Genomic DNA, 27,928 nt, shown 5'->3' with positions numbered 1-27,928 from the left:
TAGCAACAGACTAGCTGATTAGCTCATGCTCCTTGTTCCTGACTCTAGCTCTGACCTTTGTTGTTCTTGTTGTTATTCTTGGCCCCTGCTTGCCACTACTTCTACTAGTAGGCATCACTGTCCAAGCCACCATTGTGACAACAGGTTAGAAAAACACTGATTAGGGATGGTCTAGGTATACTTGGTCATATCTTGATCTTTGGAGGCCCCTTCCATCCTTGTTTCTATGATTTTTATATACCCTCTTCTTGTGTTTTTTGTTGTCTGTGGATTGTAAAAACAAAAATAGAAGGAAACCTTTCATGTTTAGGCTTCCCGATTAACTCAATATAGTGTAACAAATCTATATTCAATCTTCCAGTAAAAATAAATTTATAATCAAGCGTAATGGGATTTTTTGGGGCCTTAAAAGCATATTCCTCAATTTTGGTGGGCTTTGGCTCAGCTCCTTAATGTTTCTTCTGGTATCAAGGGAGGTAGAAATTGTATCTAGTGAAGTTTGACTGGACTTTTGCAACAAAAATAATGCAGGAAACTTGGGAAAATAATTCCTAAGTATTCTCTGCCTTAGAATTGCATGAAAGGGTTAAACTTATATTTTTCATGGATCTGGACGACTCATTCTGTATCCCTTTTCCAATTTAATCTGTCATTCTTGTTGTTTGAATCTTTGTGTATTCATATTGTAATGCTGCTTGTCTCATTGTTCCTCTTTCCTCCTTACACCGCTGCCATTGGAATTCTTCCTACTCATGGTTCTGATCTGAATAAAACTCTGTTTCAGTTAGTAGGGTCATTCTCACACCACCCTGGGCAAGTGAAGTTCTGTTTTTCTCACTTTCTACCCTGACAACTTCACTTCTGTTTATTCCTCCTTTGTAAACACCTTGTAGGCTAAAAAATTCATTAAATCCCAAACATACTCGTAAAAAATTCTTCTCTGATATTTGCAGTTAGAATCAGCACCTACATTTTGTTCGGTCTGTTGCATAGGTGCTGATGCGGGGGGAGGAGGAGTTCTGGGTTCTGTGGGAGTACACGTGGGGAAAAAATAATGGGTTCTTAGCACCCAATGGCAGCCCACTCCTCCATCCACAGTATTTTCTGCTGGGGGGAGGGAGAGTTAGGAACACGGGACGAAGAGCTGGGATAGGCATGCATGGGGGAGGGATGGAAGTGGGCAGGAAAACTGTGGTGGGGCCTAAGGAGAAGAGTATTGGAGCGGCCTAACCTAGAGCAGAGGCAGGTGGTGTGGGAAAGAGTTTGAGGGAATGAGTGGAGTCTGTGTCTGAGCAGAGGATGAGCATTCCCAGGGCTAAGAGGAAGCTGGTGCCTGTGGACTGTTGCAAAATAGTTCATCTTGTTATAGTAAAGAAATAGACAAAGAGATATTTATGGTAAGTAATAGAACAAAAATCTTAAATGCTTGACATGTTGCCCATAACAAGGGCTCACACATTGGTATAAAACTTTACATATAGAATATTTTTTGTTAGCAGTTTCCAAATATGAAGAAACATCTTAGTTTTCTAACAGCTCTGCCCTTTAAACTGTGCTGGGGTTGTCATCTTCTCCTGGGAAGGAATGTTGTGTCATCTCAGAAGTTGAATAAATAAACTTACTTCACTCTAGGCCTAAAGATGGCACATTATATGAGATGTGAATCAAAAATTACTAAATGTGTCACATTCTTCCTTTTGATGGTGAGGAAAAACACATTACATTTTTAATCTTCCTTGTACAAGATATTTTCTGACTAATCATATACTAATATTTCCCAAGCCACATTGATGATGATATGCATTTCAAAAGGGCTTCTGATCTAGGATTGGATAATGAATTTTTTGAGATATATCTAATGACTTTCAGTAATCAAAATCCTTTGATTGTCTTTTATGTCTTTTTCCAATTATCTTTTCTCTTTGAATTGCTAAATTAGTTTTGGTAGCACTTTACGATGCACAGTTTTATTGATATACAAATAGAGAGTTTATACCAATAGGTCATATGCGCATGGCAAGCACAGTTTATTTGTGAAATGAATTGTGCACGGTTCTTAGTTCAGTAAACACCATTGAAATTGAGGCATCCTGGTCTAAAGCAGTGCTTCCCAGAATGTTTGTGCTGATGACCTTCTTTGGATTTAAAAAAATGGTGACTCTCCCCCACCTTCTCCAAATATAAAAAAATTGCAACCCCACCTCACCTCAAGTTCTGGGCTTTAGGCCTCAGCTTAATTTGGCATAAAGCTAAAACACGTACATTAGATGTGCAGATCCCCTGCATCATAGAGCCCTAGGAAATTGCCCTGCTTCCTGTCCCCTAACGCCAGCCCAGCTTCTGACCCTCGCTCCCAACCTGTCCCATGACCCCCCTGGTCTAGAGGAATATGTTCTGGGAGTCAGAAGATCCTAAACTCTTATTCTGGGTCTGTCACTAGTAAAAACATAAGGATATGGAGAGAAATTGACACTGAAATTGCACAGAATGTTATGCTTTGCCAGTGCCAAACCCAAGCAGATCTTGATTATCTGGAGCAAGTATCCTGGGGGAATAGGCAGGCTGTTGTATACTCATGTATGCTTACATTAGTTTTATCTCACATCTCTGCTGAACTCTGTGATGGAGGGTGATATGGCTATATCAGATTCTGAAATATGGCTTATATCCATGTTCAGACATTGGCACTGTGGCTTCATTAGTTTGGATTTGCCCAGGGACAGCCTCTTATGCTGCATTGCCGACTAAGGATGTCAATGTGTAGGTGAATACATGATTAACCAATAAGCCTGGTCTTATCTCTTAATCTGGTTGACTACACGCATCCCCCCCACCCTTGTTGCCTCTGTATCAGAAACAACAAGGAGGGGAAGCTCCAGATCCACCTACCCCTCCCCATGCTGCTGCATCTGATAGAGAGGCAGCAGTGCAGAGGCAGGCGGGGGCAGATATGCGTGGGGAGCCAGCTTTTAAGCAGCTCTCTGTGCGTGTTAGTTCCATGGACCCACCTGCCTCCCCTTGCTGCCTCTTACAGAGGCGGCGGAGAGCAGGATTAAAAGCCAGCTCTCCTTAGCACCTGCTCCACAGTACTGTCTCCCCCCCCCCCTATGCTATCAGAGGAAGCAGCGCGATGGGGATAGGGTAGGGGAGGCTGTCGTGAAGCCTGTTCTGGCTCTCCACCCCCCCATGCCTCCCTGGGGCTGGAACACACAAAATCTACTCGTCTGGACCCCCTGCGCTCTTAAACCTCTTTTATAAGGAGTAAGGGTTATATAGAAAGAAGGGTTTTGTTTGTTACTGGGTTGGAGAAATCTAATTATAAAACATACTACTAATTTGGGGTACCTGCCTTGTTTTTGACAGTCTGCCCTGAGTAGGAACTCATGGTGAGGAGCCACTTGAGCCAGCATGACACCATGGTGTTTCCTTCCTTTTCTCCTTTTGTTGGCAGGATGGTATTTCAGTTTGAGCAAAATTGTTTTGTGACTGCAGTTCTGATTTCATGCCTTTACTGTCAGGTTTTGAAGTAGAATGGATATTTCTCAATTTTCTCTCACAATCCATTGTACTTACATAAACAGTATACCCACATCTTTATTTGTAATTATTGATACAATACTAATAACTGAAAAGTCAGTTACTGAGTATCCATAATTTCAACTGTCTTTAGTTCTAATTGCTTTTTTCCTAGCAGTGAGAATTAGGATTCTATAAGAAGAGTTAAAATTCCACAATTTTAGTATCTTTTCCTTAGTAATTGTATAGCAGTTTTTTAATAAACTTATATTTTATGACAATAGAAATAACAATGTGACATTTTAAATAATTAGCTCTTAATAAAATGGGCATTTCATTGCAAATGGAAGCTTTTAATGATAATTCTATATTTAATATGTCAGTGATGCATTCTCAAAGATGGAGGTGCAAGACCTTCTATGTTATTGAAATCCTGAGGAAGGACTGGAAACAGTGCTACACAAGGATGTCCCTGCACGTGTGGCATGTTGTAGAATGGAGCTCCTACTTGGCTCTGAATAGGTTGCTCAGAGAGACAAGGGGAGGGAGGAGGGAAAGTTGTGGGTTTGGGGCAGAGTTGAGATGTGTGGGTTATGTTGGGGGTTATAAAATTCCTGGCTATCTTGCTTTAGTAGTCATAATCAAGAAACATCTGATTTAATGAAGTTTATTAATTCATGTATATAAAATAAAAGTAAAAGATTTTATGAGATTATATAGAGGACTGAGCGTAGAAGCTGTTCTCCTGACCACCACTCCGAGCTCAAACTGCTAAATATATGGCCTCTAGACCTTCCCACATTTCCAGATGTGAAGCCATCATAGCCTCTTTTCTACGTTACCTTACCTTATAACTGTCTAAAAATGTATTTTTGACAATTTCTATAACTCTTATCTAATCTAAAACTGTAGCAAACAAGCTAAGACTCCTGTAATGCAAAATACAATCTGAAACATGTTTTCTTAAATAAATTTTAAAATTTACTTTTACTTTTTTAACTGTTTGAAATCTCATTATTCCATTAATATTGTAAAGTGTAATCTGATACCAATGTAATACATTTAAAACCAGCAAAAAGGATTTATATCAAAACTAATATATGTTCTCGTATATGTTCAAACTAAAACGTAAATTTCAGTTACACAAACCAATATGCAAGTACAATAGCCAGGCTTCATTGCAAAATTAAAACACAATTTTTCAAAAGATAATAAAATCCAGCATTGTATTCGGTGCATGGAATGTACGCTGTATTAAGCAAATCTGGTTGCTTTTCCAAAACAAGCAGAAACTGCTCTTCTTTGAGCAGTGTGTGATACTGTCTTCTCAGATTAGGATAATAGAATTTAGCAATCGCAAATCATCGAGCTGGGAATAAGATTTAGCCAAGGGATATGAGAATTAGGGATTGCTGATCAAATCTGAACATCATTGGTTGAATATGTGCTATTACATTTTTTTTTTTTACTCAAGATAGAGTTTCAGATGCATTCATTATGGTCTTTTTTCTCAACAGGCCCATGCAAAAGTCTGGCATCTCTACAATGATCATTTTCGTCCAACTCAAGGAGGCCAAGTGTCCATTGCCCTCAGCTCCCACTGGATAAAACCGCAAGCCATGACTGAACAAGACATACAAGAATGTCAAAAATCCCTTGACTTTGTGTTAGGCTGGTTTGCTAAACCCATATTTATTGATGGTGACTATCCTCAGAGCATGAAGAATAACCTTTCCTCTCTGCTGCCTGAATTCAGTGATGCAGAGAAGATGTACATCAAGGGAACAGCTGACTTTTTTGCGCTTTCTTTTGGAGCAACACTGAGTTTCCAGCTCTTGGACTCTCAAATGAAATTCCATCAGTTGGAATCATTAAGCCTGAGGCAGCTCCTTTACTGGATAAACCGTGAATATAATAAGCCCAAAATATTCATTGTGGAGAACAGCTGGTTTGTCTCCGGTAGCACCAAACGAGATGATGCCAAGTATATTTATTATCTCAAGAAGTTCATTATGGAAACATTAAAAGGTAATTGTGTTGATGACTTAATATTATTTTAATGACAAAGCATGGAAAACATCCCACCAAAACTTATTAGACACATGTTACAAAACATAATTTTGGTCTTGAATATTTATCTAGACTTTCAGTATGAAATGAGACTTCAAGTTAATTAATTGACAAGTGCTTTTTTAATGTGTGGTATGGAGGCACTTCGTTGATCTCGTCTTGCTCTCCTTAAAGCCAATGGCAAAACTTCCACTGATTTCAGCAAGAGAAAGTACAAATACTGTGTGAACATTGCTGCTGTGTATTTATTAATGGGATTTGTTTGAAATCATTACAGGAAAACATCATTACAGAGGTTCAATCTCTTAGCTGAATAAATATTTGCTAAATAAAACTAGTAGGTACATACATATGTGCGTACATACATACACTAAAAGTAAATGCTTCCTATACCCACTGCCCACAGTGGAGTTGCTTTTAAACTAGCTGACTTCTCATGGAAAGGCCTTTAAAATCTATTTCTATTCTTTATTAACAGCATGCATGAAACATTACTTGTAGTGTAGTATTGATTTCTAGAATGGCAGAAATGACCATTTTAAGTTGTAACAACAGAAGAGCAGTACTATTTTTTAGTTGCTTGAGTTTTTATTATTTCTGCATTTTTAGAAACAGATACGTCAATCTTTACTTGATGAAACTTCTTGGGTGTAAACTGTAAGAGTTGGATTCAAAGCCTGTTGAAGTCAGTTGAAAGACTTACAGAATGGAATTTGTATCAGGCCTTATGGCATTTATGTTACCTACTACATTGTTTTAATGCTAAAATACTATAATTGTTTTTAAAAGGTGTCCTCTATTAGAAAAAAAATGAGCAATGTGATGTCATCTTGCTTTTTTTTCCCCCACCCTCAGCCATCCGATATGATGAAGTTGATGTCTTTGGGTATACTGTTTGGTCCCTCATGGATGGCTTTGAATGGCATAGAGGATACAGCATTAGACGTGGATTATTTTATGTTGATTTTCAAAGCCATGACAAGAAGTTTTTGCCAAAGTCTTCTGCTTTGTTCTACCAAAAGCTTATAGAGAGAAATGGCTTCCCACCTTTGCCTGAGAATCAGCCTGTAGATGGGAAGTTTCCTTGTGACTTTGCTTGGGGAATTGTTGATAACTACATTCAAGTAAGTATGATGACAAAGCCAATAGATGCTCCAACCAAATTGCTCTTTAATTATATAACTATTTACCAGGCATCCTAAATGTGCCCCTGAAAGTGGATCCAAATTTAAATATAATAAATAAGACTTTCTAAAGACTAACACCACACAAACAAAACACTGAAAATGTGATACAATGTTTGTCTTCCTAGGACATTTATGAGGTGTTCAGTTAACAAAAATGCATCCTTTTCAAATGCATTTTGGAAGATTATCTGTTAAATCCAGCTGTTCCACACAAAGGTACTAATATATTAAATGGCAAATATTAAAAGTGACCTTTTTATCTCCATAGTTATAATCATAGAATACTAAATTTTGATCTAAACCTATTCCCACAGAGCAGCCTCTGTCCATGGGGAGCTCACCCACTCCCCCCACCCCAGACAGGGGCTGCTGCCTCCCCGCATTGCTGCCTTTGTATAGGTGGTAGCAGTGCTGGGCAGCAGGTGGGTGCAGGTCTGCATGGGGACCTGGTTTTTAAACTGGCTCCCCTCACGGACCAACTCCTGCCTGCCTCCCAGTGCTGTTACCCTGATAGAGAGGCAGCAGTGTGGGGCACCAGTGTAACCGGTATGATTTCATGCGGTACATGACTATTCAGTTACACAATATCTAACATCCCTACCACATACAAGAATGATACCTGCACAGAAATGGAATATTCACCTTCAGCAGATTATAACTTTAAAAATGATATGTTACATGATGCATTTTGCCAAAACCATCTTCGAGTTATGCATATTCATATTCATAAGCCAATTGGCATAAAGCATGGGGGCTGTGACAAGCTCTCAAACTGAAAAGTCTGCTTTTTGCTTAGCTCTGTTTGTAGTGTAACCATGTTTTATGCATATCCAATACAGCATCATTGCTAGTGCTGAAAAGAAGCAGAAAGCATACAGGAAAATAACTTTGAAACAGGGATGGACAATTCTGCTATGCTCCTTATTTAGCAGGAGGTGCAGTGTTGCTTCTTCATATTCTGCTGCATCACTCAGGGCCGGATTAAGGGGGGGGCTAGCCGGGCAGCTGCCCGGGGCGCCAACCTATGGGGGGTGCCTGATTGCAGCTGTAAGGTGCGCTGCACGGCCTCCGCCCTTGGATGCGCGACGCTCCTTACAGTTGCAATCAGGTATCACATGGCCCCCGCCCTCGAGCACACGACGCCCCTTACAGCCCGGAGGTGGGGGCTGCGCAGCACCTGATTACAGATGTACGGGGCTCCGTGCGCTCGGGGAGCGGTAATCACACATGCGCCACGTGCCCGTTGCCTGGGGCACAAGAGTGGCTCAAGCCGGCACGGGCATCACTGCTCCATTGCTAGAAACCACCCTGTCTGAAACCCTCTTAATAGATTTCACTTTTTTTCCCCCTGGCTTTATCTGTTAATCTAACACCCCTTTACACTTAGAGCCTTCAATGCACATGAAAAAATCATAGACAGGTTGGGTCTCTTTAGTTCTCAGATGTTGTTTTGTCTTCAGAGCTCCTGTAGCTACTATAAAGGTGTATAGTAAAATTCTGCGCCTAGATTGGCACCAAGGACAAAATGTTTAAATCAGATTTTTTCCATAAATACAGAAACATTCTGAAGGCTGGAGCAGGGGCACTGGGACACTTTCTACAATGAACCACTTCAAAACATGCATCCCCCTGCAGCCTATGAGCTGAAACATAGTTTGTTCCAGCACCTATGAGTTGAAACTTTGTTTGTTTTGTTTTTTACCCAAAAAGGAAGCGCTTACTTCACTCTCTAGAGAAACATTGCAACCTCCTTACCCGAGGCAGTGATTTTTAAGAAAATTCAGCAATTATTGTCTTTCTGGTCCCAAATAAATTGAGACTGGAAATGGCACTGCTACCTTTGGGATCGATAAAAGCTGTAAAGTTACTGAGTCAGTCATCTCAAGACACTTAAAAAAGCTTTCCCACTCTGGATATTCTCCACTTCAAAAGGATATTTAAACATTTTATGCTGTAAGACTGAGGTAGAATGATTTGTAGATGCATCGCAGTGGAAAAACACTTCTGACAGCATTCCCACAGTATTAGTGGAAATGCATGCTTTAGTAATCTACAAGGGACAATTCCCCAGAAAAGCAATTTCCCTCTGACATGCTGGTTTTTATTGCTTTTCTCTATGAGCACAACACTGACCTCTCCAGAGAGAACAGCAACTGATCTGCAGCTGCTCTGTATTGTTCTGCAGTCGCAATTACAGGCCCAACAGTGGGTTTAAACTGACCCAGCTTTTGAAACACAAGGTCTGACTGGGAAACAGGCTCACAGGTTAATTTAATAAGAAAAATAGCTAGCACATGCAGATGTACACGTAGGAACTATGTCTTGTAGTTTGGGTTTTTCATCTGAAAGGTAAACTGGGCTAGGAAGAAGAAGAAAAAATACACGTAATAAAGCCTTCTAAGTAACTCTTTCCCTCTCTTTATAGTCCTTTTTATGATCATAGTATTTATTAAAAGATGTGATATGAGACTCTGAACATCTATAGCTCTCATTGATTTTAGTGGCTTATGCAGGTGCTCCCCAGCTCTCAGGCTTAAAAAGTTTATGGAAAATTTTCTTAGTGTTGGAGCGATACACATTGGCATAATTCTTATATCAGAGTTATGCCAAATATGACTCAGAAATCAACAGCATGCTGTTTTAATACCATAAAGTGAATGAATGACCCTTTTTAGTTCAGTATGCTAGGTAGGGATGTGAACGACTAGTCAACTATCCGATAAGCAAATGTCTACCCTTGCTGCCTCTATTAGAAAGTGGCCGGGGGGGAGGGGCATGAGCGGGTGCTTCAAAGCAGCAGCACCTCATGGAGCCTGGGGCCAGACCCCGGGTTCCACGTGGCGCTGCTGCTTTGAAACACACGTGCAGCCCAGGGCCAGCTGGGGTGTCCCCAGGCTGCACGTGGCACTTCAAAGTGGCCATGCTGCGTGGCACCTGGGATCAGCTGGGGACTCCTCCGCTGACACCAGGCTCCATGCAGTGCTGCTGCTTTGAAATGTCATGGGGAGCACGGGGCCTGCTGGCCCCATGCTTCTCACAGTACTTTCCCTTTTGAAGTTTAGCAACAGCCCTGGGGGCTGTAGTCAACAAGTTTAACTGATAAGCCCAGACTTATCAGTTAATCATGTAGTTGACTACACGTTGAAATCCCTAGTTAGTACAGCGCTTTTTATAAAAGTAGGGGGAATGTGCTACATATATTTGATATTTTTCTGACCTCAGAATATTAAGATGTATACATTCATATGTCAGAGATGTAAAGAGATGCTAAAAGGAAAAATATGTTTATTTTAGAAGACAATATCATTTAAAAGAAATATTCTACTTGTGATTATCTTTTAACTTTGTCTGATGGTTATGAATTTTCTATGTAATCAGAACTGACAAATTGAATTTTGTGTGTTTCTTCTCTCTCTTTAGGTAGACACAAGACCCTCCCAGTTTCTTGATACTAATGTATATGTGTGGGATATCCACCATACTAAGAAGCTTATTAAAGTTGATGGAGTTGTTACCCCAAAACGTAAGCGTCACTGTGTTGACTTTGCTGCCATCAGGCTGCAGATCTTGCTGTTGCAGGAAATGCATGTCACACATTTTCATTTTTCACTGAAATGGTCTTTGATTCTCCCTTTGGGTAACCTGTCTCAAATCAACCACACATTCCTGCACTATTATCAGTGTTTTGTTAGTGAACTTCTCAGGGTTAATATAACTCCTGTTGTAGCTTTATGGCAACCTGCAGCTGAGAACCAAGGGCTTCCTGTTGTGCTAGCCAAATATGGAGCCTGGGAGAACCCAGAAACCATTCAAGCCTTTGTTGAGTATGCCAAATTCTGCTTCAAAAATCTTGGCCACCATGTCAAATTTTGGATTACAATGAATGAACCTTACATGAGGAACCTGACATACTCTGCAGGGCATAATCTGTTGAAAGCCCATGCTAAAGCCTGGCATCTGTATGACAAAGAATTTAGAAGATCTCAAAAAGGTAAAATATCTATCGCACTACAAGCTGATTGGGTTGAGCCAGCCTGTCCCTTTTCCAAAAATGATCAAGAAGTTGCTGATAGAGTTCTAGAATTTGACATTGGCTGGTTTGCTGAGCCCATCTTTGGGAATGGTGACTATCCACAGGTGATGAGAGAATGGCTTCGCCAAAGAAACAGCATTGATTTGTACAATTTCCACTTGCCTTATTTCTCTGAAGAAGAAAAGAAATTAATCCAAGGCTCATTTGATTTTTTTGCCTTAAGTCATTATACTACTATTCTTGTGGACTGGGAAAAAGAAGATGCACTGAAGTATGATGACTATCTTCAAGTTCAAATGATAAAAGACATCACATGGCTGAATTCCCCAAGCAGAGCTGCAGTGGTGCCATGGGGATTGCGGAAAATGCTCAAGTGGGTTAAGTCCAAGTATGGTGATATCCCAGTTTATATTATAGCCAATGGAATTGATGATGATCAGAACATGGGTCAAGATAAACTGAGAGTATATTACATACAAAATTATATCAACGAAGCTTTAAAAGGTAAGAAACCTATGCAAAGCTTATACATTGCAATTACTAGCATACATTTTGGCATAGGGTAAAGTTGGGGAAAAATGGACTTACACAGCACCCAATGGATTATAAATTATAGCATAACTTTATTTATGGATCTGCCTGCATTGCAACACTTTCGAAATAACTAGCGCTATTCCAAAATAACTTAGTCCGCGTGTACACAGCAGGCAGTTATTTTGAAATAGTGTCAAAATACCATCAAACTGGAGGACTTCTTACTCCAACTCCTGTAACCCTCATTGTACGAGGACTAAGAGAAGTCGGAGGAAGAGTGCTCTATTTTGAAATAAGTGTTGTGTAGATGCTCCCTATTTTGAAATAAGCTATTTCGAAATAAGATATGCAATTGATAGCTCAATTTGCATAGCTTATTTCATGTTAAGCCCTGCAGTGTAGACGCACCCTATGGTACATAACACCATTGTTGTTAAGCATTAGGAAGACAAGATCTACTTCCACATGTTCTTAATAAAGCAGAAGAGGAAGCATATATTTTTAAGTAACTGCTGTGGGTAGCTTCAAAATCTGTTCATGAAATTCCATTCATCCCTCCTCCTCTCAACTGCTCCTTTCATCATATCTGTTGGTGCTGCTTCCTCTTCTCCCTCCCTGATTGAATATCTTATGCCTCAGTCCACATTCCCTTCCTTTTCTCACTACATCTTATTCATGGCTGATCTCCTCTCCTCATACCAATTCATCAGTTTGCCTCTGTGTACTATACCTCACCTGTCTTCTGCTGTCCAGTGCTGCATATTGGATGGTCTCATTAGCATATCATCTTGAGTGGCCTGTCTCCAGTTCAGGCCAAAGCAGTCTCCTAATAGTTTCTCCATGGTTACTTACATCACCATCATGCCGCCTGTCATTCATGCTTTCAATCTTGGGGTTGCTTTTGTTTCCTCCTCCATTGCCCTGCCCCTTTAGCCAATTACCAAGTCTTTCACAATTCATAAAAATTCAGTCGTTCTTGTCTTTCCTATTGACTAAAACAGTTGTACGTTCCCTTATCTCTTTACGTGACGTTGTCACCTAGAGTATCACTCCCACTGTCCATCCAGAACCGAAACAAAACGGTTGCTTTTGTCCCTCGCAAAGATTTGGTGGGAGGAGCTTATTTTTATTTATTTTGATTAATTTACAAAATTAAAAAGCACTTCTCTTCCACTCTAAATGTGTAACATTGCCCACACAACAAAATCAATTATCCAAAAAGACCAGTTTTAAACAATACCTCTGTTTCCCAATATCATGTTTAAAAAAACCTCTGAAATAAAAGCAATTTGCACAGTTCTGTAAGTATAAGCAGCACTGTGCAGTAGGAGACCTCTGCCAGAAAGCTGCATGTTCCTTGTCTTTAAAAGATTTGATCCAGCTCTTCAAAGTTATTGAAATGCCTAACTCCCTTTGAAATCAATGGCCTTTCAGTCTCTGGGCCTCCCAATCTACAGGGACCTGGATTGTACAGGAGTTTATAACAAAGAGAGAAAGCAGCTATTGGTCATTCTAGGGCAATTTGTGAAGGAACCACCATAGAATCATAGAGCCATAGAGCTGGAAGAGACCTCAGAAGTCCAGCCCCCTGCTCTAGGCAGGACCAATCCCAACTAAATCAACCCAGCCAGGGCTTTGTCAAGCCGAGACTTTAACACCTCTAGGGATGGAGACTCCACCACTTCCCTAGGTAACCCATTCCAGTGCTTCACCACAGTCATAGTGAAATAGTTTTTCCTGATATCCAACCTGGACCTCCCTCGCCACAACTTGAGACCATTGCTCCTTGTTCTACCATCTGTCACTACTGAGAACAGCCTTTCTCCATCCTCTTTGGAAGTTGCCTTCAGGAAGTTGAAGGCTGCTATCAAATTCCCCCTCACTCTTTGCTTCTGCAGACTAAACAGACCCAACTCCCTCATCCTCTCCTCATAAGTCATATGCTCCAGCCCCCTAATCATTTTGGTTGACCTCCGCCGGACCCTCTCCAATGCGTCCACATCCTTTTTGTAGTTGGGGGCCCAAAACTGGACACAATACTCCAGATGTGGCATCACCAGAGCCGAATAAAGGGGAATAATGACATCTCTGGATCTGCTGGCAATGCTCCTCTTAATGCAACCTAATATGCCATTAGCCTTCTTGGCTACAAGGGCACACTGTTGACTCATATCCAGCTTCTCGTTCACTGTAACCCCCCAGGTCCTTTTCTGCAGAACTACTACTTAAGTGGTTGGTCCCCAGCCTGTAACAATGCTTGGGATTCTTCCTTCCCAAGTGCAGGACTCTGAACTTGTCTTTGTTGAACCTCATCAGATTTCTTGTGGTCCAATCTTCCAATTTGTCTAGGTCACTCTGGACCCTATCTCTTCCCTCAAGCATATCTACCTCTCCCCCTAGCTTAGTGTCATCCGCAGACTTGCTGAGGGTGCAATCTATCCCCTCATCCAGGTCATTAATAAAGATATTGAACAAAACCGGTCCTAGAACCAAACCTTGTGGCACTCTGCTAGAAACTGACCGCCATCCTGACATCGAGCCATTGATCACTACCTGCTGGGCCCGGCCTTCTAGCCATCTTTCTATCCATCTTACCATCCATTTATCCAATCTGCATTCCCTTAACTTGCTGGCAAGAATATTGTGGGAGACTGTATCAAAAGCCTTGCTAAAGTCAAGGTATATCACATCCACTAACTTTCCCATGTCCACAGAGCCAATTACCTCATCATAGAAGCTAATCAGATTGGTCAGGCACGATTTTCCCTTTGTGAATCCATGCTGACTATTCCTAATCACTTTCCTCTCTTCCAAGTGCCTCAAAATGGATTCCTTAAGGATCCCTTCCATGATTTTTTCAGGAACCGAGGCAATTGTTATACATATTTTAAGTAAAGAGGAAAAATTATGTGGTAATCACAGATCACTGTGTGGCTATGCTTAGACTACATCCCTCTGTCGGCAGATGTATCATGGCTCTTTCTTGATATTGTCCTGTGAGTTTGGACTGGAGTGACGCAAGTCATTAATCACTTAGACCCTAATTCAGTAAGAGTATGTCTACACTACAAAGTTAATTCGAATTAACGGATGTTAGTTTGAATTAACTTTGATAGGCACTACACTAGTGCTCCGCTAGTTCAAACTTAATTCGAATTAGCGGAGCGCTTAGTTCGAACTAGGTAAACCTCATTCCACGAGGACAAAGCCTAGTTCGAACATACTAGTTCGAATTAAGGGCTGGGTAGCCCCTTAATTTGAACTAGTGGGAGGCTAGCCCTCAATAGCTTTCCCTGCTGGCCACTCTGGCCAACACCAGGGAAACTCGTCTGCCCCCCTCCCGGCCCCAGACCGCTTAAAGGGGCACGGGCTGGCTATGGTGCCCGTGCCAGGTGCAAGCCTGCCAGCACCCAGCCAGCAGACCCTGCACCTGGCACGGCTCGAGCCACCCACCCGATGCCCCCCAGCCCTCCCCCTCTTCCCGGGACCAGGCTGGCGGCTCCCGGGAGCTTGCCCAGGACCGCAAGAGGCGGGCACCCACCTGGTCCAGTGCAGACATCGTGGACCTCGTCCACGACCTCCGCACTAGGCACAGGAAAGCGGCCGTCTAGGGCAGGAGAGCTGCCAGCCTGGCCACCCAGGAGCAGGTTTGCATGAAAATCAAGGTGGTCCACTGAGACCCCCGACCCTGAGCCCTGAGCTTAGAATGGCCGTACTGGGTCAGACCAAAGGTCCATCTAGCCCAGTAGCCTGTCTGCCGACAGCGGCCAACCCTAGGAACCCTGGAGGGGATGGACTGACGACAGTGACCAAGCCATTTGTCTCGTGCCATCCCTCTCCAGCCTTCCACAAACTTCGGGCATGGACACCACTCCTACCCCATGGCTAATACCACTTCATGGACCCAACCTCCATGAATTGATCTTACTTCCCTTTAAACTCTGTTCTAGTTGTAGCCTTCACAGCCTCCTGCAGCAAGGAGTTCCACAGGTTGACTCTTTGCTTTGTGAAGAACAACTTTCTGTTATTAGTTTGAAGCCTGCTACCCATTCCTTTCCTTTGGTGTCCTCTAGTCCTCCTATTATGGGAACTAATGAAGAACTTTTCTTGATGCACCCTCTCCACCCCACTCGTGCTTTTATAGACCTCTATCATATCCCCCTCCATCTCGTCTTTTCTAAGCTGAAAAGTCCCAGTCTCTTTAGCCTCTCTTCATATGGGACCTGTTCCAAATCCCTCATCATTGTAGTTGCCCTCCCCTCTCCCACCTCCTTTTCCCAGTCTCCCCCAGTTTTGTTCAATAAAGAGAGATTCTATTTTTGAACACAATTGTCCTTTATTTTGTACATCAGGTAGGGGGGCTAGAGAGGGGTAAGTGGAAGGAGGTGAGGGAGGAATGGGGTACGAGCCCCCGATGGGGAGGACTGGGCTGGCTCTGCGGGCTTCTGGGGGTGGAACCTCTCCTGCAGCACCCCAATTGCCCCCTCTCCCCAGATGGCAGCCTGCGGCAAGTGCAGCCGGTCTGATGGCCGAGTGCTGTGATGTGCCCAGTGTGGGTACTCTGGGCAATCCAAGCCAGGACTTCTTTGCAAGCGGGGCACCCCTGAGAACTGTCTGTCCAGCTAGTCTGAGACAGCAGCTCCATGCTCTTAAGTCCTCATCTGATGCCCTGCCGGCACTGCTTCCGGCCATCCTTAACCCCGGTTCAGGGTGCACTCTGTGTGGACATGCTAGTTCGAATGAGCAAAACGCTAATTCGAACTAGTTTTTTAGTCTGGATGCATTAGTTCGAATTAGCTTAGTTCGAATTAACTAATTCGAACTAAGTTAGTTCGAATTAGCGCTGTAGTGTAGACATACCCTAAGATACTTAAGCACAAGTCTAGCTTTAAACACATGAACAGAGCCATTGAAGTCAAGTTGGGCATGTGGCAGAGGGATGTAAATGTTGGCAGAGGGATGTAAATGAAGCACTTCAAAAGTGCAAATAAGGTTGGGATTTAAATATCCCACGCTTCATTTGCATAATCACATAATGGCACTCTTTCAAAAAAGCGCTATTTCGAAATTGAAACCGCAGTATAGACGCAGTTCTTTCGAAAATGGGGCGCTTTTTTGAAAGAGCCTGTAAACCTCATTTTTTGAGGTTTATAGGATCTTTTGAAAAAGCTCCCTGTTTTCAAAAGAACTGCGTCTAGACTGTGGTTTCAATTTCGAAATAGCACTTTTTCGAAAGAGCACCATGATGTGATTATGCAAATGAAGCACAGGATATTTAAATCCCGGCTTCATTTGCACTTTTGAAGTACTTCATTTTTTCAAAGTACTGCACTTTTGAAGTATTGCCGACAGAGGGATGTAGTCTAGACACACCATGTATGGCAATTGTCATCAAATGCTCACTCTTTAATAACAATCCCTGAATGTGTATATGCCAGTCTATCTTCTCTCCCTATGAAGATGAGTTCAGGGCTGGGGTTGACTATGAACTTCCTCAGCAACATAAACTAGAACACAACATTGTTCTTAAATAAATTAATAACTGATTTGTTTTCCTTTTCTCCTCCCCTATGTTTTCTTTTGCAGCATATACCCTGGATAATGTCAATCTACAGGGCTATTTTGTCTATTCTTTCAGTGACAGGACTGCTCCCAAATATGGGCTCTATCGTTACATTGCTAATCAGTATGAGCCGAAGCCTTCCATGAAGCATTACAGAAAAATAATTGACAATAATGGTTTTCCCAGTTCAGAAACTCCGGATCAGCTGTGTCCAGAAATGCTTGTTTTGTGTCCTGAATGCAACCTTTTTCAAACCAGAAAATCTTTATTTGCTTTTATATCTTTTATATTTTTTGCCTTTATTGTTACTGTATTCTTTATTATTTACTATGCTAAGAGAGTTGAAAGAAGGTATAAATAGTGCTGCTGCTTTGCACACAGCACACTCTTCTCTATCTGCATTCCCTGGGGAATTCTGAAATAGTGGCGCACAAAATTGTAATCACTTCAGCCATTTACACTGCATCAGTGCTTTTTTTGTTAAAAAAAAAAAAAAGTGCCAGTACTCCAGGGGAAAAGTTGTTAGCTCTGACTGCAGGTGCCACTTCTGTGTCTGGAGGTGTTGGTACAGTGTACCAGGCAGTACCATCACAAAAAAAGCACTGCACTGCATAATACTGTGAAGCACTGAAGTTGAAAATTTATTGTGAACATAGGGACCTAAAATCCTTTCTTGTGTTTTAATACTTTTGGTTTATGACAGGTCCTTAAATTTGACTACAACAATCACCTCAGAAATTTTATCGGGCCCTTTATTTGAGCAGGGTTTATTTTTTCCATTTGAACAAGTGTGTTTTTTTTAAAAAAGGCCACAATTAGCCTGATGATAGAGACTCAACCAAAGGTATTAACTTATATGGGTGTTTTTTTTAAGACATAGCATAGTGGAAAAATCTAGATCCAGAATTCCCAGGGTCAAAGATTAATGAGTTTCCTTTGTTTCTATCTTCCCAAACCAGGTGTTACAGCACCCGATACAAAACAAACACATGATTTAAATGATCAGGGAAGTAGACTCAGCAACTGTATGTTCGAAAAGGGAAAGGAGACTCTTCTTACTGAGGAAATCAGGATGTTTTCACCTGCTGGGATGGTTTCTTTGGGTCAGTGGTCCCCAACCTTTTGGGGCTGCTGGGCGCCCGGGGGCAGGGCCACACATGAGTCGCGCACCTGAGGTGATACCGCGCATGCACCGTGCGCCCAGGGCAGGGGCTACACATGCACCACGGCCCTGGGGTGCAAGAATGGCTCAGACCAGCCCTGATCACTAGACGGGCGCCATGGCACCCGTGGGCACCGTGTTGGGGACCACTGCTTTGCGTGAATCACTTAACTGCCAAGCAGGCTGCTGGTCCCACAGTATCCCCTCTGTCTCTCTTGGTGCTGTCACCCTGACACTGTACTGCCCTACTCTGCTGTAAAGTGTGACCCAGCTCCACTTTGTTGGGTCTAATGTGAAGCATCCAGTGGGAAATGGCAGCAAGGGCAGGTTCCTGGCAGAGGGATAGGCAGTGTTTAATTTGTGCCAGGCCTGAGGCCTGAAGTCGCTAGGTTTGCTTGAGCACTAACACATCTTTCATTACAAATTAAGCGCTGGGGGCAGGGCTCTTGCATTAGAGATGGGGGAAAGTTTAGGAGGATTAGAGTCTTATTTTGTTTGCTGAAGGAGGGGAGCAGTAAGGACACGTCTACACTACAGCGTTATTTAGAAATAACAAGGAGAGTATCCACACAGCAAATTACAAAATAATAAACCCTCATTTCAGGAGGAATAACGGCTATTGCTATTTTGAATTCGTGTGAGTGTGGATGGGGCAGCTGTGCTTATTTCGAATTTGGCCTCCAGGGCTTCTCATAGCTGCCCTGCTGGCCACTCTGTTCATACCCCTCAAAACTCTGTAGTTTCCCTTCCCCTGCAGCCTTTAAAGATGCAGGCAGAAGAGAAAGGGCTAGTGGCACCACACTGGCCCTGCCAGCCCTGTGCCACACACCAACAGGCTTCACTGCTCTTGTCTGCTGCCACCGCTAACCTCAGCACTCCCTCTGAGCTCCCCATGGCTGCAAGCGAGCCTGCAACCACGTTGGAAGTCCCTGGCCAGAGGTGGAAGAGGAGGGCTTCATCCTGGACTGGTGCAGAGATCCTGGATCTCATCGAAGTCTGGGGTGAGGAGTCAAATCTCCAGGATCTCCACACCAAGCACAAGATGCCAGTATTTGTGGCTGGATGGCTCCCAGCCTGGCCCAGAAGGGTCACCGCCACACCCAGGACCAGGTGCGGATGAAGGTGAAAGAACTATGCCAGGCCTACGCCAAGTTGGATGGTATCCGGGGTGTGGGGTAGTCCCTTCCCCCCGTCATGGATTCTGGCCTGGCTACACCAGTCGTCAGCCTCTAGGAGGGCGGGGCTGTGGATGAGGATGAGGAGGTAGAAGAGGAAGAGGCCAGCATTGACACCATGCCTGCCAGCCAGGAGCTCAGCCTCAGCCTGGAGCCATTTCCTCCCTCAGGTTGTCTCCCAGGGCTCAGATGAGTCGACACGGATGAGCCGGCTGTGGGCTGAGAGGGGCTACATGCTCCTCACTTGGTCTTTTTGGCCTGGGGATCACACAACAGCCTGTGCACATGGAGCACCAGTCCAGAGCAGACAGCCCCATGAGGCTACCACACAGAAACCTGCCACTTCTTCTGCACAGCCGCACCTTACTCCGGACTCCATAGTGGGACACCTTCCCACCACAAGCCACCGCTAAGGAGGCTGGGGTCAGGGGCGCACACAGCAGTGCCACACACAACACAGGCTCATGCCCACACTCTCAGGGCAGCATCTGGTCCTGGTCAAGTATGGCGATGTGGAGGACATTGATCCCCTGCATGAGAACCTTCTGGGGAGAAGAAGTGGAGGGGACCCCGGTATCATCGTCTCCAGCAAGCAGCGTATGCCACTCAACCCCCCCCCCCCCAACACTCTCCCCACTGTCCTCCAGTGGGCAGGAGTCCTCTCTCTGTGGGATGCCACCATTGCCAGACCCAGAGTGTGTGGCACAGGGGGAAGGCAAGCTGCTCTCCCCCCCTCCACCCATCCTGCCCGCAGGCTGCTGACTAGCCAGGCACCTTCTCATGCATATTTGTCCCCTGCCTATGGGTGCTGCAATGCTCCCCTGGGACATCTGTGCTCTGTGCCAATTTTCTTCCACTATTTGATCTGAGGAAGTGGGTCTGGCCCATGAAAGCTCATCATCTAATAAACCATCTTGTTAGTCTTTAAAGTGCTACATAGTCCTGTATTTTGTTTCAGCTACACCAGACTAACACGGCTACATTTCTATCACAGATTAGGGCTAGGCTTCATGTACGCTGTCTCCTGAGATGACTTCCCTTTGCACTTCACAGCTGGGTCAACTGCGAGCGTGGTGCATCCACCACCTCCTGCTCTAAGAGCCAGTGAGCGCTTTGCAGCAGGCTTCGTGCTGGAAGAGCTGGGGCAATAAGACCATGTTGTGTGGTGTTTGCTGTCCTTCGAGGAGGTAGGCAAAGGTGAAGAGTCTGAGACATGGCTGTAGAGGGGAGCCCCTTTAAGCACAAACCTCACCTAGCCTCAGCTGCAGGAGGTTACTGCTGTCCTGATGCCCTGCCCGGAGTGCTTCCGGGGGACAGGAGGCTTAAATTTGATTGAGGCTCCAACGAGTGTGGACACACTATTCTGATATAGCCCTGTGCTCTTTTGATGGGGTTTGCAGTGTGGGCGCATTATTTCAAAATAGTTATTTTGAAATAACCTTGTAGTGTAGACATAGCTGTGAGGATTTTGGGGTGCTCCCAATGGACGAATGGGACAGCTGCACTGACCTTTTGATATCCCTGATAGCAGGAAAGTGTATGCCTGATTAGGGCAGAGAGAGGTATGCAGCATTCCACCACTTAGTAACCAGGACCCTTTCCTCCTATGAGTGCACCTTCCCCCAATAATTAAAAAAACAAAACTAGTAATTAGCCAATTCCCTGGTTCCCTTGGCTTAGCAAATTGTAGAGTAATTTGAAGAATGAGTTTGTTTCAGTTTGAATTAAGGATGTTAAAGACTAGTCGACTATCGGATTAGCAAATGCTTATCAGATAGTCAGTTGCCTAGTCGATTCTTCTTCTAGCAGATAGAGGCAGCAAAAGGGGGGGGAGGGAGTACTTCAAAGCAGTAGTGCTGCCTGGAGCCCAGGTTCAGCTGGAGAATCCCCAGCTGACCCCGGGCTCCATGTGGCATTTCAAATCAGCATTGCAACATGGAGCCTGGGGTCAGCTGCCCCCCGCCCCCACTGGCCCTGGGCTCCATGAGTGCACTTAGGCTTTGAAATGCACAAGAGCCCCTGCTGGGGACTCTTGTACATTTCAAAGCAGGCACCTGCATGCAGCCCAGACTCAGCGGGACTTCCCTCTAGCCGTGGGCTGCACATGGTGTTCCACATTCCTCCTTTGAAATGGACAAGAGCTCCAGTTGGGGCTCTTGTACTTTTCAAAGGAGGAACGCAGAAGTGCCTATCGACTACTAAAATTCCATCGACTACTTGACTAGTAAATTAATTGCAATTTGAATTATGCTAAATCTGGAGGCTTTCAGCCTTTAAAAGCTCACACTTGTACCTAGCAACCTGCTGCTTTATTTGCCAAGGATTTAAGTCTTACACCCCTTGCTTTTGAAGCTCACTTATTCTGTAAGGGTGCATCTACACAGCACCCTAAACTCGAAATAAGATACACAAATTGCATAGCTTATCTCAGATCTATTTAGAAATAGCTTGTTTTGATATTTGGCGCATCTACACAGTGTCAAATTTTGAAATAACAGCTATTTCAAGCCATCCCTTATACCTTGTGCAATGCGGTTTACTGGGATGGTGAAATAACATGCCTGTCATTTCAAAAAGTATTTTGAAATAACAGGCGGCTTGTGTAGATGCAGGGTAGCTATTTTGGGATACCTCCCATATCCTGAAATAGCCATGCAGTGTAGACGTATCCTAAGATTGACCCAGCTTCCATTGGAGTCTTTTGCATGGATTGCAATGGGAACTGGATCAGATCCCAAAGTGCCACTGAAAGACTGAGCGACTTTCCCTTCTCCCTCAATGCACTAAATTAGGGGAAGAAAAGGAAGGGGGCAACATTTTTATTAATAGAATAGAAATCAGAGACTGGAAAAGCCCTAAGGTAATTTTGCCTATCTGCCTTTTGAAGCAGTATATTAGGAGCATACTCAGCATAAAGAAGAACATGTTTGTTTTCTCTTTCTGCTTGCATTCATGCTTCTGTTTCTATATTGCTACCTGTTTTATGTTCACCACTGGAGATTATATTTTTAGTATAGTGTGCTCTGAGTCAATTATAAGTTGTTTATCTAACAGGAGCTGATGTTGCTGTATTGAATGTGAATGTTTATCTGCTGTAAATGGAAATTTCTGTGTGAAACATGCCTACTTTCATTTGCAAACTAGATTTCTTTCCTATTTAAGTTATGTACAGAAATAGAAAATAATTATTGTTCCATCACAATGATTAATATGCTTTTTAGTTTGACTTAAAATAGTGTCCCTTAGCACGTGTGTACACATACACACACATATATAATATAATATTTTGTTATAAGGATTCAGGTGATACATTCTCAGTTGGTGAAAAAGTATAGAAAATGTATATTAGCCTGCTAAGGTTTGCTGAAAGAGAATATATTTTGAAACTTTACTGTGTGTTGTTTCTACATAGCGCTGCATAGACTGCAATACAGAGACAGTTCTCGCCGAATATATGGAGAGCTGAATAGATTTCTCCTTGTCATTGTAAAGAATCACCTTGTATTTACGTATTTAACATACAACTTACTTCATGCTGTCAGGTGGAAAGCTCAACTGATGGTTGAAAAGGACAATATTTAATATATATGTGGCCAAACATATCCACGGGCTAGTTTTCCTTGCTGTAACTATGCTGGAATAATAAACACTGGGCCTGATTTTTTTTAGAGTAGCTGAGCATGTGCAGCTCCCACTGGCTGCATTGTGTGTGCGCATGTGCTGAGCACCTCTGAAAAGCCTAATCCCAAACAAGTGTTTTATATTCCCACTCTCTTCCCCAGTGGGCAGCTGTTTAAAATGTGTATTTAACATGCTGCTGTTTCGCTGCCAGGGAGTGATCATTGTGTTAGTCATTTGAATTAGTCATTTGTGTAGCCACATTCTGAAATGTTGGGGCAGTGGGAGGCCGGAAGCCCGAAAGCATGAAACCTGCAGTCACATCAAAGGGACATAAATAGGGCAGCAAAAAGATGGCAGGGGACATGCCTGTTCCCATTATCTGTCTCAGTGGTTGCACCTATGGTGCAGTAACTGCAACAACTTGTAATGAGACTGGTGGCATTGAATACTCCTCCTACTCAACTACATTTATATAGAGCAGTGTTTCTCAAATGTTGTTCCGTGGAACCCAAGGGTTTCACAAAGTGAAAATAAGGGTTCCGCAAGAAAATTTCATTACAACAACATTTTATTATTAAAAAATTAATATTTAAGCATTTATGAATTTTATTGAAAACAATTTTCATTTCTGTTGATCTCATGATCTTGTTTAGCATTTTTTTATTATTATCCTTACTTATTTGAGGTCTACTTTTTCAGCTCCATATGTAAGACTGTTATTAGGGGTTCCGCAACATTCTTTCGAGTTTAAAAGGGTTCCGTGACCAAATAAAATTGGGAAACACTGATAAAGAGCGAGACACTTATTAGGACGGACCAGAATTAATAAGACTGTCTAAAGTCTTCTCACATAGTGATAGGATAAATGTGTTTTGGTGTGTACTGGACCAAATTGTTTAATTTAGTGCTTCATAGTTAGGTTGGCATTTTGCCACATTTTTATGCCGTGCCATTTGAAAAAATCACCATAGTGAAGATTTCCACCTTTGAAGTCAGTAGAGGCTAAACACCATTGAAATATGTTAGCTATGCAAGTATCTGCAACAATTGCAGGTTCTTCCAATACTTAATTTGTTGTAATCACTAAGGGTATGTCTACACAGCAACACTATTTTGGGATACCGAAGCATCCCAAAATAGCTACCCCGCATCTTCACAGCAAGCCCATTATTTCAGGCACGTTATTCTGACGTCCCTGTAAACCTCATTCTGCAAGGATTAAGGGACATTTGGAATCGCGCTTTATTTCAAAATTTGGTGCTGTGTAGACAGTGCCAAATGACAAAATAAGGTATTTCAAAGTAGCATTGAAATAAGATACACAATTTGCGTAGCTCAAATCGCGTGTCTTATTTGAGTTATGGTGCAGTGTAAGATGTACCTTATGGGGCAAATGTTCAATTTTCAAATGGTGCTTACTGACTAGTGGAAATAAATCAGGGATTCATTACAGTAAAACCCACGAAACATTATCCCAGACAGTGATGTTGCTGGCTTGGAAAACTGACACTAAATATCACAGAAAAACACTGAACCCATGGATTCAATATAAAAATATGCGGAAGTATTGTCCACAGTACCCTATTAACTTCAATACATGTGAAGGCTGTTTTAAAACTGAACATGCTCTTTTTAAATGAGACAGGAGTGACTAAAGTAACATTTCTGGCCAAATGACACTTTTGCATTTATAAAGTGCTTTACCTTTCCAGAACACTGTACATGTCTGAGTAAATTAATGCCGCACCTCGAACATTGGAGATTGATTTGCTAGAGAACATGCCAGGATTTAGACTCAGCAGTTTATTTCATTTTATGGAAATTAGGAGCAGTTCTCAGACACCTTGAAAATTGCCAGAATAGGCTTTCAAGATGGTGGTCCAAGATTAAACAGGATTTTACATCCTAGTGCAGTCAGTCAGTTAAATGTTACCTTTAACCAGTTAACCACTTATCCAGGATCATGTTGGGCCACTGGTTAACCAGTTACATCCCTAGATTGCACAGCTCTCCACTAAGGCTTGCATCATGTTTGCCCTATGCTTCTGCAGACTGATTCATAATTTTTATCTCATTCAATATTTATTTGTAAATGGCGATTTAGCACTCTTCTGTGAAGAGGGCATCTATAGTATCTTGTGCCATGACTGGACAGCAACCAGAGCTTAATTTTTAAGGAAACAGAATGTGATTATAAAATTGTAATGAAATCTAAAATAGCAAAGTACTTTATTTTTGAAAATTGATGAGCTTTTGCATCTGAAATAATTAGTGTTGGTAGGCTGTATGAAATGCATATTCTCATGTTATTTTTAATTGTGTGACTAGAATATACATTATTGCCAATTTACTGCTCTAACACTTTTGTAAAATATCTGAAGTTATATTTTAATCCGAAATATTTTTGCGATACGGGTGGAAACCTGCTGTTTTTAATTCCCAGGGAGTGTTGTAAACAATGAATGATAATAGAACATGTTTCCAAGATGTATGCAGTGTATGTTGTATTTATATTGCTGTTATTGGAATTACTCTTTACCCCAAACCCTAGGTGCCAGTAGTATTTCCAGTGTACTGAGTCGGATGCAAGCCCTGTAGGTGCTTCAGCAAGTAGACCTTGTAGGAGCTAGACCTGGGGAGTCCCAATAACTACCCAGACACATGGCTAAGGAAGCGTTTTGCTGGTAGGAAACAACTGCAGGTCAAAGTGAGCAGCAATGGTTCTCCTTTCGGTGCCTAGGGCATTTCAGTTGAGAGCCAGGGCTCTTCAACCCTAGTGTTGGGGATACCTGCCCAAGGCCAGTCTTTATTTCAGGGTTCCAGGACAGGCAGCACCAGAACAGGTGCTCTTTTTTTAAAAACAGGAGGGCTGTCCCACTTTGTACTCGGCATAAGGGCAAGCTATGGGGGCAGCAGGTGGAGAGGAGAGAGTGGGGCAGTGGGCAGCACAAGGGCAAGCTATGGGGGCAGCAGGTGGAGAGGAGAGAGTGGGGCAGTGGGCAGCACAAGGAGAGGAGCTCGGGGAGAAAGGGGAGTGCCAAGGTGGGGCTTCAGAGTGAAGGGGCAGCATGGGAGGGTGATGCCACTGTTTGGGCTCTGGTGGCCCTCACTTTTAGGAAAGAATATATATAAAATATTCCCAAATGGCTTCGGATAAAGAGAGCAGCAAAACGTTTAGGAAACCGTGACAATGGTAATGGAAGACTGAAAATATTTAAAACATAACCAAAAAAAAAAAATCTTAATGTTATCAAACTGCCATTTTCTTCTCTTTAGTGGCATAGAATCTTTCGACGGGGAACCATTTTGTCTGAAATCTCGGTGACAAATGCCTTTCCTGAGGAGAAGAAAAAGTTTTAGGTAATGCTCTGCTTTCTCTGAGATTGTTCAATCTGGCTTTTTCAGGCACACAAAACTGAGGTGGGCAGCGAGGAAGAGGGGAAGGAAGGGAAAAAGTTGCTTCTTTATTTGATGTTGTTTGTAAACCACAGGCACAACACGCAGCAAACCTATTAGCTTGCCAGGCTGGACACAGCAAAGTATTGCAGGCCTTGATTTGTGCCAGCTGGCTTAGCAAAGACATAGAATGAAGAGAAAAAGGAGTAATAAGCTCCGAGGTTTCATAGCTTAGTTTCATAGCTAAGGTTTCAAACCTTAGTTTCATAGCTCAGGGCCCAGTCACAACAGAGGTGGCATCATTTAGTCTCAAATCTGGACCTGTCAAAAAATGTTTCAGGACATGGACAAAGAAGGTCAATAGTGTAATAGTAAATACCTGTATGGTAGCATGTTGGAGTGGTGATGCTGGTTGACGTGGTGCTGAGAGAGCTGTCCAAAGTGCTGTATTCAGTAAGTTGCACAGAGTTGGATGGAGCCATCCATTCTAGGAATGTGGGAATTTTAGCTCGGAAATATCTTTCTTGAATTATTTTCGTTTGTCTTCTAAAGTTTGAATGTTGCGGTTTGCTTACTACTGTGTTGTCAAACTGCTGCATCACTTTCCAGGACTGACCCCACGAGGGATGCGAACATGTACCTGAGGACACAGTTACATGCAGCCTATCCCCATGCTGCAGCCTGTATATCAGAGGCAGCCGTGGGGATTGGGGGAACCAGTGTGTTGGGGAATCGGCTTTTAAGCAGGATCCCTGGGCATGCTGACACACAGGGAGCCACCTGCCCTCCCTGTTGCTCCTGTTGGGATTTTGCGGTTCCCAGAGAGTCAGGTGCTGGGCAGAATCAAGGGTCTTCGATACTTCAATTCAATTCAACAAGACTTTATTCAGTGTGCACAAAGGGAGAGCCCCTGGTACTAAAATCAGCCAGAGCCCCTCGAGCAAGGAGCCCCTCCCCTTGCTATTTTATAGCACATTGCAGTTACAGGTTACATAACACAAACTTCTAAACCAATCAGATTCAACCTTTCCATATATGGCTTGGTTTGTCACATGCTTGTACTTCTCCACTCCACATGCTGAGTTCACCCCCCCTCCCCTTGGCCTTTTCTAGGCTATTCCTAGGGTGGTGAGCCACAGCATGCTTCTTTATGCATACCTACTTTCCAAACCACATTTTGTTTAAAATGAACACATGCATACCCTTCACTCCCAATGAGGTAGCAGTGGGTGGGGGGAACCAGTACACATGGGCTATGTCTACACTGGCACCCTTTTCCGGAAATGCTTAAAACGGAACAGTTTTCCGTTATAAGTACTTCCGGAAAAAGCGCGTCTACATTGGCAGGATGCTTTCCCGGAAAATCACTTTTTCCGGAAAAGCGTCCGTGACCAATGTAGACACGCTTTTCCGGAAAAAAGCCCCAATCGTCATTTTCGCGATCGGGGCTTTTTTGCGGAAAAGACTACTGTGCTGTCTACACTGGCCCTTTTCCGGAACAGTTTTTCCGGAAAAGGACTTTTGCCCGAACGGGAGCAGCATAATTTTTCCGGAAAAACACTGACAATTTTACAGTAGATCGTCATTGCTTTTCCGGAAAAGCAAGCGGCCAGTGTAGACAGCTCGCAGCTTATTCCGGAAAAGCGGCTGCTTTTCCGGAATAAGTGGCCC

General features: G+C 43.1%; 1 protein-coding gene across 1 annotated transcript in view; it reads left to right on the top strand.

The window, feature by feature from the left end:
• The window catches only part of KL (klotho), a 60,839-nt gene extending 35,491 nt beyond the window's left edge, over window positions 1-25,348 (top strand). The window contains exons 2-5 of the mRNA XM_075919193.2: window positions 5,034-5,544; window positions 6,442-6,710; window positions 10,194-11,310; window positions 16,927-25,348. Coding sequence (XP_075775308.1) covers window positions 5,034-5,544; window positions 6,442-6,710; window positions 10,194-11,310; window positions 16,927-17,264 — 2,235 coding nt within the window. The 3' untranslated portion in view covers window positions 17,265-25,348. The remainder of the gene's footprint in view (window positions 1-5,033; window positions 5,545-6,441; window positions 6,711-10,193; window positions 11,311-16,926) is intronic.
• The last annotated feature ends 2,580 nt before the right edge of the window (window positions 25,349-27,928 follow it).

The sequence above is a fragment of the Pelodiscus sinensis genome, chromosome 1, assembly GCF_052426305.1.
Source record: "Pelodiscus sinensis isolate ZL-2025 chromosome 1, ASM5242630v1, whole genome shotgun sequence".
Classification (NCBI taxonomy): Eukaryota; Metazoa; Chordata; order Testudines; family Trionychidae; genus Pelodiscus; species Pelodiscus sinensis.
Note: the sequence above shows the minus strand (reverse complement) of the source record. Positions and strands in the feature narration are given on the sequence as shown.